We start from the raw sequence: 15,048 nt of genomic DNA, 5'->3' as shown, positions 1-15,048 counted from the left end.
ATTCTACATAATCAGTTATCAGTATAATTGTTTCTCCTCTCTGCTGGTCATCTATGTGCTACTCTGTGCCTTTTTCTGTTCTCAACTGTCCCTGTTCTCAACTATTATGATTTTTGACTTTCCTTACTGAGCACCTTGTTATAATGAGGACTACTTTTTCCTTCTGGAGTAGACTTATCACTTAAAATTATCATTTGGACTCTGCTCCTCAATTCCATTCAACTGCTTACTGTTTGGTGTCTCTCAAGAATTCTTCCTCACTGCATGTTGTCCTTTAACCACAAAACTTTTATCTTTAACTTATGGACTCAGTAATAACTTTTGTTAGAGATCTGACCTCTGTACAACTGAAAGTTGCTGTACCACAGGGTTTTTTTTTTTTTTCCTGCATATTAAACTGTTTTGAGGCCATTTTAATGGACCATTTTTTGGCTTTAGCTTAAGAGATTTCAAGTAATGTAAAAGATAGTTGGTTTAAGGTATTATATCTTGAATAAGCATTTCAGTCTGTACGTTGATAAGTAGTATTTTAGCATATTCTGTCTGTAAAGTTTGCAATATGATGTGGATGGCTTTTTTAAAACTATATATAATATATACTCATGTAAATTTATACCATGTTTTATTTACATAACCTTACTTTAAAAGTGCCCCAAACTGGACTCGAGTTGTGGCTCAGCAGTAGAGTACTTGCCTAGCATGCATGAGGCACTGGGTTTGATTCTCAGCACCACATTAAAAACAAAACAAAACAGAAAAAAAAACCTAAATAAACAAAATAAAGGTATTGTGTCCATCTACAACTAAAAATATTTTTTTAAAGTGCCCCAAACAATTATCTTTTTGGCATATGCTTAGTTTATTATTTATAGTCAGTATTCTAAGAATTGTTACTCATAGATTGCTAATGTTCCTAACCATTCATACATATATACATATAGATTTGATACTGGGGATTGAAATCTGAGACCCTCTAACTTTGAGCCATGCCCCCAGCCTTTTATATTTTATTTTGAGACAGGGTCTCACAAAATTGCTGAGCCTAACCTGGAACTTGGAATCTTCCTGCCTCAACCTCACAAGTTCCTCAGGTTACAGGCATGTGCTACACCTGGCCTAAACATACGTATTTTAAAGTATAGCACAAATACTTTCTGTGTACCTACTAAATACAGCATTGTTAAGAAAAATCAAAGAATGGATTACTGTAATATTGATGTTTTAAATAGTTCTGTTAAATTTATGAAAGATTGATTACTAATTTTTATAATTATGCTTATTTTTACAATACATATGTCTGTGTCCTTATTTTAGTGGCGTAAAAATTGCCTAAGTCATCCTGTTTCCTCTGTTGCATAAATTTCAGATTTGAAAGTACCATGTGAATATTTAAAAGAAGATTTTAAAACAAGATTTTTTTTAAAACTATATATAATATACACTCAAGTAAATTAATACCATGTTTGATTGGAATTGGTTGTTTTAAAAGAAAAGTACTGAGTAAATTAAAGAGGCTGTCCTTAACTGCAGTACATTTCATTATTTTGAAAGTCACTAATGAGTTGGGCATCTTTTTTTATAATTTTTTTTTTTTTTACATTTTTTTGTAGTTGTAGATGGACAGCATGACTTTATTTTATTTATATATGATGTTCAGTGCCTTGGACATGCTAGGCAAGCACTCTGCCACTGAGATACATACAGCCCCAGCCCTAAGTTGGACATCATTAAAAGAATATCATTGCTCATCCAGGTTCTGTGCCACAGGTTGTGTGAGGTTAGTGTGGCATTCTAATGGATTATATGATCATACTCAAAACCATAATGTTTAGAACTTACTAGATAAGTGTGGACAGTAAGGGAAGATAGTTGTTTTTAATATGTATTTTAATTAATACAATGATTCTTGATTATTTTGCAGGCTTTACTCATCAGTCTTAAGTATGGTTGTTTTATGTGGCAATTGGGAGATGCTGATACCTGTTTTCAGATCCATAGTATGGAGAATAAAATGAGCTTTATTGTACATACAAAACAGGTAAGTATTTATCAATTATTTTGGACTAAACAGTTATACTAGTAAAGTTATTTTTAAGTGACATAATCCATAATCCTTTTTAAAGAAAAACTTCTAATATTAGATGAAATTTTAAGGGAAAAATGAAAGGCCTTTCCTAAGCAAAGAAAACCAGAAACTTAACTAATTCATTTCAAATTTATGACAATTAATCTCTTTATTGTGCCATTTCTTTTAATTCTGATTAGTATTCCCTGTCTCTTCTACCAAGGTTTTAGATAGTCCTTCCCTCCTCTTCTAGTATCCTATCCTGAGCTACTAGTTGTGTTCAGCAAGTCACTTCTTAAATCTTTTCAAAAAGCCTGAGTAAATTCTCCCTGAGTTCAACTTCTTGAGAGACTACCTCTTAATAAGAAAGTTCCCTTTCAAGTTAGGTAGATAACTGCCCACTGCCGTGTGTATTCTTTAAACATTCTTGATTGTTTGATATTTATTGTTAACATATGTTTTACTTTATAGGCTGGTCTGGTGGTAAAACTGTTAATGAAGCTAAATGGACAGTTAATGCCCACTGAAAGAAACTCATGAAAGGAAAATAGCTGGTACTCAAGCCACGTTTTATAATGCAGAGTTTTTTTCCATGAAAGATTTCTTAAAATATTACTTTTAACAAGGCATTAGTCTCTTGTAATATGTAATAATGTATACTGTTACATTGTACAGAATCTGTACTTATGTTTGGTGTGTAATATACCAGTTAGTTTTATATTATATCGTTATAAGCTATTTTAATTTTTGAGAGAAACACACAAAAAATATAGATTGATAATCTGTATAATATTAGACAAAATAGTAAGCTTTATAAAAAAGTTATCTTTGGTAAATGGTAAAGAATTTGGAGTGGAATATGATGAAATTAAAATGTAGCTTTGGTACAGCTTTGTGTGAAACATGAAAGTCAACATGCTTTGAATAAAGAAAATGTATTTTCTACTTGGACCATATGCCACTGTTATTTAAAACATTTTTCTGTAGCCTATAAACATTGCTCAATATGTTTATAAGTCTTTGCTAAAAGGTGTATCTAGTATAAGGTGTTTCTTAAAGTATTGTTGTTGAACCTCTTGCATCATAATTACTTGGGTGTCTCTTAAAAACTTAAGAAGTATTGGGGACTGGGAATATTTTCTTAAAGTTTTTTTTTTTTTCCTGTGAAATAATTCCAGACCCAGCAATGGATTTATATTAAATTTGCATAATTATACCACTGATAACACAAGCACACATATGTACAGACATTCATTTTTAATAACAATCTCTGGATGTTGGTAGTTACGTTTGTTAAATCCATAGTGTATTTTTATGAGTTGGTTTAATGACATTTATATTGGCTTTATATTAGGAAATAGATCACCAAATATCTGGTTGTTTCATTTACTGATATCAGAAATGAGGAGCTAAATAAATAATATACTGTTTAAAGGCTAGAAACTATCAACTTTCCAGTTGGGCATTGTGGCACACACCTATAATCCCAGCTTGCAAGTTCAAGGCCAGCCTGGGCAATTTAATGTGACCCTGTCTAAAATACAAAAATCCTGTGATGTAACTCAGTGGTAGAGCACCCCTGTGCTCAATCCCCAATATGGAGATGTCAGGATCAATTTTCAAAATTAGCTGGGCACAGCAGCACACACCTGTAATCCCAGTGGAGGCAGGAGGATCAAGAGTTCAAAGATAGCCTCAGTAATGGCAGGGCACTAAGCAACTCAGTGAGACCCTGTCTCTAAATAAAATACAAAATCAGGCTGGGGATGTGGCTCAGTGGCCGAATGCCCCTGAGTTCAATCACCGGAACCCCCAACCTAATTTTTTTTTCAAAATTAGAGAAAAAAAAATTGATCTTTAACTGTCAAGCTATAACAATCCAGAAATAAAACAATAATGGGGAGATCTAAACCACTTTAATGAATGCCTAGTATTAGTGAGACGTATTGAGGATTTAAAAAAAAGGATTTGTACCAGGGATCTAATAAATAAAGTCTCTGCCTTCAGGAATTTATCGAGGGAAACAATAAATATTTATGGAAATATATAATTGTACACTATACTAATTGTAATAAAAGAAGATTAAAATGTACAATCTAAGCACAGAGAGGAACTTTTCTAGTCTTAGGGATCCGGAGTCTTCCTGGAGCAAATAAATGATGCTTGATTTGGCATCTGAGATATGAGCAGGTGTTAAGTGTGTGATGACAGTTGAATGGGAAAAGAAATATAAGATGTTTTGACCCCAAGGACAGTCCTCGAGAACTCATGAGGGGATTACAGTTTTCTCCATGTTTAGGTAAGTTATGAATTCAAACAGTTGTTTATTCAAATAACAATAAATGAATTTCAGTTATAAAAATAAAACCAGAATAGCTGATGCTGCATATAATAAATGTATTAGAGATAAATTTAACTGAAGAACTGTAAGATTAAAAATTGTATACCACTGGGAGAGGTGGCGAATGCCTATTATCCCAGTGGCTCCAGAGGCTAAGGCAGGAGGATGGCAAGTTCAAAGCCAGCTTCAGCATTTAGTGAGGTCCTAAGCAACTTAGTGAGATTCTTTCTCAAAAAATGAAAAGGGGGTGTGGCTCAGTGGATGTGGCTCAATGGAAAAGCACCCTTGCCTTGAGTTCAATCCCTACTACAAAAAAAAAAAAATAGACTTGATAGAAATATTCAACAAATTAAAATTTCCTCCACAGTTCTTGACCAAATTAATAGAAGAATTGTATCAATAAAATTTAGATTTTAATTTGATCCTGAGGAACTTAGTGCCAAAAACTATTACCTGAAGAATTTGATATTTGCATAAGCTGATCATTGAATCATTTTTTAGCCTTATGATTTATGAAGAAAAATGTTTTCAATAAAAATAATTTCAGCAAAGTGAAAATGGAAAAATATAAATTGTTTTTGCTGTTCTAAGAAATTGGTTTGAGTGCATACAGAAAAGAACATTCAACAAAAATCCATCTGTGATGGTATGAGTATCATTTAATGTCTGTTCATATGCAAAGTCAGAATACTTGACTGGGCATATTTGAAATTTGAAGTCATGTATGGTATTTGGAGAGAGAGAGTGGTAGGCAGACTGAAAAGGTTCTAAGACAGATAAGGGGCAAACCCTAGGTGTTTTTAGAGGCCAGAGTGCTTGAAGCAAAGAAATATCTTTCAATCATCTTAAGGTATGAGTGAAAAAAAAAAAACAGTTTTAATATATTGTGCTAATTTCCATGATAAAAGGACGCTCTGGTTTGCTCAAAATTCATTGTGTGACTTGGGTTGTAACTCAGTGGTAGATCATTTGCCTAGCACATGTGAAGCACTGGGTTTGATCCTCAACACCACATAAAATAATAAAATAAAGGTATTGTGTCTATCTTACAACTAAAAATATTAAAAAAAAAAAAAAAAGATTCATTAGAAGAGCACCTAAACAGGTCGGAAATTAAGAACTTATTTCCCCCATTGTTCAAATAATAATTAACACAATGATGCCCAACATCATTTGAAGCATTTATAGGTATGTTAATCCATTTATCCCTCACAGTAATTACCATGAGGCAGATACTCTTGTTCTCATTTTACAAATAGGAAAAGCAGAGAAGTCACTTGCCAAAGAGAATATAGTAGGGCTGGAGTTGTGGCTCAGTAGAGTGCTGGGTTTGATCCTCAGTGTTGGGTGTGTGGGAGACCTTGCCTTTTGGTTTCATTTCCCCCGTCCGGGTTTCTCCCACTGAACTTAAGTTTCTGACTCTTGAGGAGAGAGGCTCAGGCTGCTGCTCTCTTCCTCTCCTTTTCTTAGGGCAGCCGCCCCCCCACCCAATAAAATCTCTTGGTTGAATTTTCGTCTCCGGTGAGTCACTCGCCTTTAACTCAGCACCACACAAAAATAAATAAAGCATACAATTTGATGTTTTTAAAAAAAGAATATCATTAATATAAGTGCTGGAGCTGAGATTCATATATCTAGGTGGTCTGACTCTAGAGTATAAGTAAATCAGAAACATGATATATGGTTATATAAAAGCATGAGATATTTGTTTTATAGTATTTTAAAAGCTTAGGAGCCAAAGTTCCTATAGTGACATAATGTTTTCGTTTTTATATAACGTATAGCTTTGAATACAATTGAATATGGAGAGGCTTTTTTACTTATATAAGGTAAAAAAACTACTATATGGGAGAGTCAGAATTCAAAATCTGATAGTCTGACCTCTGAATTGAGACATTGGGCAAAAAAGAAGTAGCTGGAGAGGTTTGTGAATAAAAGACCAAATATCAAAAGCTATTGTGTTCCCTGCCAATGAGACCTTGGATCCTTTAGGACTTCACTAGCTCAGATTCGCATATTGAAAGATCACCCTGGAGCTCGGCCGACAGCTCCGGCCTCGGCTCCCCCTCATAGAACCCCCTCCCCGGAGTGGAGCCCACCGGAGGGTCCCACTCCCGCCCCTCTGCCCAATGGCCGCCAGAACAGCAGCCCCGGGGGGCAGCCCCCACCAGCCTGCCTCCCTCCAGCTCAGCCCTGCCAGAGCCCGCCCAGCCATGAATCTCTTCCGATTCCTGGGAGACCTCTCCCACCTCCTAGCCATCATCTTACTACTGCTTAAAATCCGGAAGTCCCGCTCGTGTGCCGGGATTTCAGGAAAGAGCCAGGTCCTGTTTGCTGTGGTGTTCACTGCCCGCTACCTGGACCTCTTCACTAACTACATCTCACTTTACAACACGTGCATGAAGGTGGTCTACACAGCCTGCTCTTTCACCACGGTCTGGATGATTTACAGCAAGTTCAAAGCCACTTACCATGGGAACCACGATACGTTCCGGGTGGAGTTCCTTGTTGTCCCCACAGCCATCCTGGCATTCCTGGTCAACCACGACTTCACTCCTCTGGATATCCTCTGGACCTTCTCCATCTACCTGGAGTCGGTGGCCATCTTGCCGCAACTGTTCATGGTGAGCAAGACTGGCGAGGCGGAGACCATCACGAGCCACTACCTGTTTGCCCTGGGCGTCTACCGCACCCTGTATCTCTTCAACTGGATCTGGCGCTACCACTTTGAGGGCTTCTTCGATCTCATCGCCATCGTGGCTGGCCTGGTCCAGACTGTCCTCTACTGCGATTTCTTCTACCTCTGTATCACCAAAGTCCTAAAGGGGAAGAAGCTAAGGTTGCCGGCATAGCCCTGGTCCTCACCAGCCCTCTCCTTGGCAGTGTCGGGAGGCAGAGGAAGGTGACAGAAGACGAGCCTTCCAGTCCAGGGGTGACTTTTTAAAGAATCCATCTCTCCCTGCTCCCCATACCCACTCCTACCGGGCTGGGGTGGGGGGCAATGGAGGACCCAAGTCTTGGGGAGCTCAGGACCTGGGCTGTTTGTAGTTTTTTGCCTTTTAGAGAAGAAAAAATAAAAAATCTTTCCACTATTTAGTTTTTGATTCTGATGACTCCTTTCTCTTCTACTCTCTGGCCCCAATTTTTATAAACTGTTTTCAAGTGTACTATGGGCCAAGGCCGGGCCAGGGGTCTCTTCCCGTCCTCGAGCCCCTCAGGCCTTTCCAGGTTCTGCCCACAGCCCCACTGGTTGCCAAACACTAAACTGCCCACTGCCTGCCCCACTTCTCACCGTAGCCAGGACCACAGCGCCTCCACCCAAGTTCCTGGGTTGGGGATAGGGAAGAAGGGGGGCCCAGGAAGGTTTCCCCTGATTTTTCATAATAACCCCCCCCCCAGAATTTGAGTTTTTGTTTTTTTCCTGTTTTTTCACAAATGAGGGGGGCTCTGGGCTCAGGCATGGGAAGGGGCTGGCATAAGGGTTGCCACAGCTCTGATACCATGTTTTTGTACAAAATTTGATGGTTAATTCTTTGTTCTCTTGAAATAAACAGAGGAAAATGAAAAAAAAAAAAAGAAAGAAAGATCACCCTGGGGGCTGGGGTTCTTGTTCAGTGATAGAATGCTTGCCTAGCACAGGTAAGGCACTGGGTTCAATCCTCAGCAGCACATAAAAATAAATAAAAGATATTGTGTCCATCTACTATTTATTTATTTATTTACTTGTGGTGCTGAGGATTGAACCCATGGCTTTGTGCATGCGAGGCAAGCACTCTACCAACTGAGCTATATCCCCAGCCCATCTGCAATTAAAAAAAAAAAAAAATCATCCTGGGTCAGTGAACAGCTGGAAGTGGGTGTTCTGAGCAAGACAGTATGCTCTGTCTCTGTCTAACCTAAGGTAATGACAATGGGGAGAAATGAATATTTTGAAAAACCCTTTGGCCCTTTAGATAGTTTCCTTATCTCTATCCTGAGCAATTGGGAAAATGGCGCCACACACTGCCTAAGATAGGGAATAGAGGAGGTGATTTTGAAAAATATGCTGAGTTCCTAGTGATGTGCAATAGACAACAGAATTCCCAGGCTTAAAGCTCAAAGGCTTTACAGGACATGGCAGTTGAAACTCCAAATATAGCCGGGTGCAATGGTAGACACCAGCAGCTCGGGAGACTGAGGCAGGAAGATCTGGAGTTCAAAACCATCCTCAACAACTTATCAAGGCTCTAAGCAGCTTAGCAAGACCCTGTTCTAAATAAAATATAGAACAAGCTGGGAATGGGGCTTGGTTTAAGCGCCCTGGGTTCAATCCCTGATACCAAAAAAAAAAGAAAGAAAAGAAAGGAAAAGAAACTCCAAATACAGATGTAAAACCACACAGGAAGAAGACAGAGCCAGAAAATGCCAATATTTGAAAAACGGAGAAAGGTAGGGCAATCCACACAGCATCTTGTTAGGACAAATGGATGGCAAAATGGAACAGAAACAGCCTGACACTATTCTGCATACTGAATATCCAATAAATTTTAAATGGAAGGGTTGGGGCTGTGGCTCAATGGTATTGCACTTGCCTGGCATGTGTGAGGCACTGAGTTTGATTCTCAGCACCTCATATAAATAAATAAAATAAAGGTCTATCAACAACTACAAAATTTTTTTTTAAAAAATTAAGTATTAAGTTAATATTTAATATCATTAGAAAAACTAGCATATTTTAGTGTCAGGACATTCATTTGTGGATTTTTTTAAAGGATATGAGAGATGAAAAGATGTTTAAATGTTTTTTAGATATACATAATAAAATATCAAAAGGAAAGCAAAAGAATCAGGATTTGGAGCAACCGGAACTCAGCTAATAGGAAAGCAAAATGGCACAACCATTTTGGAAAATGGTTCAAAGTGGTTTCTTACAAGTTAAAAATATACCAATTATAATACACAGCTTTCCATTCCTACCCAGGTATTTATGCAAAAATCAAAACATGTTCACATATAAATCTGTATGCAAATGTTTATAGAATACATTTTTACATTATGAAATATAATTATTCATAGCTATTCCAAACTGCAAACAATCCTAATGTCTTTTTTTGGGTTAGTGAATAAACTTAGCTATATCCATACAGTGGAATATTATTTAACAATAAAAAGGAATAAACTATTGATTAACACAAGGATTAAGTCCAAAGGGAATATGACAACTGAATAAGCCAGACTCAAAAGGTTGTGTGCCAGAGCATTCATTAGAAAGCAAATAGTAGTTAATAGAGATTAAGGATCAGAGTAAGGGAATGTCAGAATATGAAGAAGCAGTGTAAGAGAATTTGGGCGAGGAAAAATATTCTGATGATGATTGAAATAGTGTCAAAACTGACAAAACTGATCAAAGGAAATTCTACATAAATTTTAAAATACATTTTTAGGAAGAATCAGAACTTGCTATAAAGGTTGGAAGAAATTCATAAAGATATAATAGAAATAGATGTCAGTTCACAAACTCTATTTAGTGATTAGTCAAAGATTAACAGAGAAGCTGTATGCTTAGAAACGCCGACAACTTTAAAAAAAAAAAAAGGAAATAGAAATCTTTGATAACAAAAATGCCCGAAGGACCTTATAAAAGTAGTTAAAATTGTAAGGAATAATACAATCAAATTAATTAAAATTAACGATGGCACAGGACTGAGGCAATGCTGAAGAATGTGTTTTGAGTGGTACTGAAAATTGGTTCAATCTTCTGATAAAGCAGTCTAAAAATATGTTTACTCCTTTTGACCTGATGATCCCCTGTGAGGACAACCTAGGGATGAAACTGTTGCTCCCATTTTCTCATTTACAGTGTTTAACTGGTACAATTCCCCCTGCTTTCTTAGGAAGTAAATTGTACGTGCTACAATTGAAAGGGGAAGAGAGTTTTGTAATAGTACCATAAAAATCGAAAATTTTACTGTTAAAAATGCAGTATATATACAAAGCAATTATTTTTAAAACAACTTGCCCAGAGCATAGCAAATGATATAGTTGTTGTAGAATTATGTAATCATGCCATTGCTAAGATTTTGATGTGGTTTGTCCCCTCCAAAACTCTTGTTGCAATTTAATCTCCATTGTGAGGTATTAAGGAGGGCAGAAACTTTATCCTACTATGGTGCTTAGAGGTGGGGCCTATGGAAAATTATTAAAATTAGATGAAGTCATCACAATAAAGCCCCCCCAATTGAATACTGATGGATTTATAAGAAGAGGGAGCAAGCCAGATGTGGTAATGTACACCTGTAATCCCAATAGCTTGGGATGTGGCTGAGGGGTTAAAAGCCCCTGGGTTCAATCCCTGGTACAAAAACAAAGGGAAGCTGTGAGACCTGAACATAGACACAATATGTGCTTGCTCCCTGTTTCTTCCATATCTTTTTATAGTTGTAGATAGACAGCATGCCTTTATTTGTTTAGTTTTTTTATGCCGTGCTAAGGATTGAACCCAGTGCCTCACACCTGCTAGGCAAGCACTCTGCCACTGAGCTACAGCCCCAGACCTCTTACATATTTTGCTCCATCCCACCTCCGTACTCTGCCAGCAAAGCCATTACCAGGTATATCCCCTTGACCTTGGACCTGGACTATGAACCCAAATAAATCTCTTTTCTTTATAATGCACTCAGTCCATGATATTGTATTATTATTAGAAAACTAGGACAACCATGAACTCATTATAAGAGCAAATACAGCAAGTATAATCTCAAACCAGTAATTAGCAAATTGTTTGTTGACTTTTGGAATCTGCTATGTGATTTTTTTTTTTTTTTGGTGCTAGGGATTGAACATGTGATGTTCTAATAGCATGTATCTCAGTTATTTTATAGATGCTGATGATTTTGTTTGTAATTACTGAATATGTATCTATAGGACAATGGAAAGGAAAAAACCTGAAAAGATAAATCATCTTCAGATAGAAAAATGAATGAATAATTCTTACCCAAGTGTCAAAATATGTGCCATCTTTCCTTTCTTGATTGTTTGCATTCAATTAATATTAAATTTAGTTTTGTACAGCTAACCACTAAGACAAAGAAAAACCAGCCTAGGTCTTTATTTCAGCCAATTCACTAACAAATAATTAACTATGTAATTAAAAGTTGGATTTTATCAAAACTTTGGCTTACATGTTATTTGCTATTTTTAAATTTATGACTGTTCATCTACCAGATAATATTTTATGAAATATGATAGTTTAAAAAGCAGTAAAATTAACAACATTCCCCCTTCCTTAATTATAATCAGTCATTAAAATGAATACATCGTTTCACATTTACATTATTATATACCAAGGAAAGATTCAGAAATAGAAAATTTCCAAGATAGATTAAGCACTATTTTAGGAGTTACCATGACAAAAATATTTTTGAAACTTTACTTTCAAGTTCTAAATAAAACTTGAGACAATACTTAGGTAACAATAATCCCACAAGTCATAAACTTAGTATTTAAGCTCTTTCTTAAAAGAGCAAAATGTGAACCAGGAATGGTGGCTCAGACCTCTCATCTCAGCAGCTCAGGAGACTGAGGCAGGAGGATCAAGAGTTCAAAGGCAGCCTCAGCAACAGCAAGGTGCTAAGCAACTCAGTGAGACCCTGTCTCTAAATAAAATACAGAAATAGGGCCTGGGAGGGGGTGCTAGGGATGTGTCTCAGTGGTTAAGTGCCCCTGAGTTCAATTACACACACACACACACACACACACACACAAAGGAGTAAAAGGTGAAAAGAAAAGGGAAAAAAGCTATTCGTATTCTAAAGGGGGTAATACAGATTTCCCAAATCAAGATTAAGAAGGTTTTCCCCTCCTCTCCCTATCCTGAATAAAGGAGGTAAGCACCTTAAGTAGCAGCTTTTAATGCCCTTTGTTTAAAAAAATAGTAATAATAATCCACAGACTTCTGGAACACTAACATATTTATTTCCAAATAGTTACCAAGTTTTGTTAGATTGACAACTCAGGCAAATGAAAACCTTGCAAATTCAATCCACATGAATAACATACTATAAGGAAGTATCATTGTATTTCATAAATTCTCCAAAGTTAATTGCATTATTTACTTTTAAATTCAAAACTGAAATTTGGTGGTGATGTGAACTATAATGGTGATCCAGACTCCAGAAATTATTTGAGAACAAGTTGGAGGTGCCTGGAAAGAAGACTAGGAAAAGCCTTGGGCCAACAGTCCCATTAACAAGGAAGGCTGTGTCTTTATCAAGGTGGCAGCCACCAAACCCAGGCACAGTCTCTTGCCCTGCAGAGAACAAGGGCTTCTGCAAATGCAAGGCAAACCTTAAATGAGGCATTGAAGATGTCCTAACACTAAGAATGATAGTAGAATGAATCAGACACCATTACCCTATGTGTCCTAACACTAAGAATATATTAAACATCACCTTTAAATGTTGATAGTGATATGTGCTCATTTCTATTTTTCATCAAAAATATAAATTCAGTCCCACCAGCAATTGTATGAGTGTACCTTTTTCCCCACATCCTCACCAACATTTATTGTTGCTTGTATTCTTGATGATTGCCCTTCTGACTAGAGTGAAATGGAATCTCAGAATAGTTTTTTGATTTCTGGTAGGTCTGCAAATTGGTGCAACCACTATGGAAAGCAATATGGAGATTCCTAAGAAAACTTGCAATGGAACCACCATTTGACCCAATCATCCTACTCCTACGTTTATACCCATAGGACTTAAAATCCAAATACACAGCCACATCAATGTTTATAGCAGCTCAAGTCACAATAGCTAAACTATGGAACCAAACTAAGTGCCCTTCAACAGATGAATGAGTAAAGAAACTGTGATATATATATATACACAATGGAATACTCATCCTTAAAGAAGAATGAAATTATGGCATTTGCCAGTAAGTGGATGGAGCTGGAGAATATTATTCTAAGAAAAATAAGCCAATCCCAAAGAACCAAAGGCTGAATGTTTTCTCTGATATGTGGATGCTAATTCACAATAAGAGGGGGTAGAATAGAGGTAATTTGGACTAGACAGAGGGGATTAAAGGGGGATGGGGTATAGGGGTATGATAGTAGAATGAATCGGACACTATTACCCTATGTGTATATATGATTACATGATCTGTATAATTCTACATCATGTACAACCAGACAAATAAATTAGACTCCATTTATGTATGATGGGTCAAAATGCATTCTACTTTCATATATAACTAATTAAAACAAATATATATACGCACATATATATAACTGGAAATAAGAAATACACATTTTATTCTAATGCTAACATCGTTGAATATAGAATTTGCATATCATAAAGAAATGCACAATTCTTCAAATGAAAAAAAAATTAAATTCAAGTGACACTTTAAAATACTTTATTTCAGTTGGGCTCGGTGTTGCACACCTATAATCCCAGTGGCTCAGGAGACTGAGGCAGGAGGATTGCAAGTTCAAAGCCAGCCTCAGCATTTTAGTGAGGCCCTAAGGAACTCAGCGAGACCCTGTCTCTAATCTAAATGAACCCTGAGGACCGAGCAAGGGCTGAGTACGTGGCTCAATGGTTAAGTGTCCCTGGATTTAATCCCTGGTACAAAAAAAAAGTATTTCTTTCATACTAAAACTCGTATTTATTCAATCTTGTAATCAAACAAAACCTTTTTAAGTTTTTCCCCTAAGACCTCTATATATACTTCTTCAATTACATGCTCACATTCTATCAATGCTACATGTTTCTGATGAATATTGTATTCTGGTTATATTGGGCTGGAACTAAATCTTCTTGTAACCCTGACTTGTCCAGCTGTTTAGGTGATGGGAACAAGGAGGGTCACAATTACCAGCGCAGCTTCTTCAAAGCGCAATTACCTCTCGTGGCCCACACTCCTCAGTAACCCGCTAGGGCAGGTCTGTTTCCCAAACTCCAAACCGCCGAGGTTTCAGGGATGCCTTTTAAATCATGGCAGGATGTTCACCTCCCCGAGAGGAGCGTGCTCGGTGATTCCTGCGCCCGGACGGCTCGCCCTCAGGCGGGTTTGTGGTTTGGAATCCTGACTGTGCCTGAAGAGTGACTCCGAAGTAACCAACATAAAGCGGGGTGGACTCCGTGAGGTTCGGCTGAAGAGTGCAGAGCTGGGTCCTCCGTGTCACTAAGTGTCATTTTCACTGTGCCTGCACCGCCTGCTGTTAATCATGTTCGCAGACTCCGCAATCAGGCAGGAAAATAACGTCCCCTGAAGCACCTGGGACAGCGACGTATCCCACGAAGCCGTGCTCAGGTGGCTTAACCTGGGACCCTGAGGACCGAGCAAGGTCGTGCGTCCCGGCTGCTCGTTCGAACCTGCGGCCCCGGCTACCCTTCAGACTGACTAAATGGCCTCTTCTGGGCGGGCTGTGAGTCTCCGGGGAGATTCCAGTAAACAAACTGAGGACTCTGCCGCGCCTTTTGGGTCGGCCACTGGCGGCCGGCGCGCCTCCCTCCTGGGGAACTGAATCCGGGCCCCCGCGCCTCCCGGCGGCCATCCTCAAGTGACCCAGGGCCAGCTCACAAACGCGCAGAGGGTGCGGCTGAACCCTGGCCCGGCCTCTCTGGGTCTGGGCTGTGGGAGCCAGGGCCCGAGCCAG

General features: G+C 38.0%; 2 protein-coding genes across 6 annotated transcripts in view; both read left to right on the top strand.

The window, feature by feature from the left end:
* The window catches only part of Krit1 (KRIT1 ankyrin repeat containing), a 35,985-nt gene extending 32,969 nt beyond the window's left edge, over positions 1 to 3,016 (top strand). For all 5 annotated transcript variants that reach the window (XM_048784607.1, XM_048784608.1, XM_048784609.1 and 2 more), the window contains 2 exons: positions 1,922 to 2,038; positions 2,537 to 3,016. In XM_048784607.1, coding sequence (XP_048640564.1) covers positions 1,922 to 2,038; positions 2,537 to 2,605 — 186 coding nt within the window. In that variant the 3' untranslated portion in view covers positions 2,606 to 3,016. The remainder of the gene's footprint in view (positions 1 to 1,921; positions 2,039 to 2,536) is intronic.
* A 3,347-nt stretch (positions 3,017 to 6,363) lies between these two features.
* Positions 6,364 to 7,498, top strand: LOC107160065 (ER lumen protein-retaining receptor 1-like). Its single transcript, XM_048784611.1, has one exon. The coding sequence runs from the start codon at positions 6,536 to 6,538 to the stop codon at positions 7,256 to 7,258; it is 723 nt and encodes a 240-aa protein (XP_048640568.1). The 5' UTR covers positions 6,364 to 6,535; the 3' UTR covers positions 7,259 to 7,498.
* The last annotated feature ends 7,550 nt before the right edge of the window (positions 7,499 to 15,048 follow it).

The sequence above is a fragment of the Marmota marmota genome, unplaced genomic scaffold (genome assembly GCF_001458135.2).
Source record: "Marmota marmota marmota unplaced genomic scaffold, marMar, whole genome shotgun sequence".
NCBI lineage: Eukaryota > Metazoa > Chordata > Mammalia > Rodentia > Sciuridae > Marmota > Marmota marmota.
The sequence above is the reverse complement of the archived record's forward strand: the minus strand, read 5'-3'. Positions and strand labels throughout refer to the sequence as shown.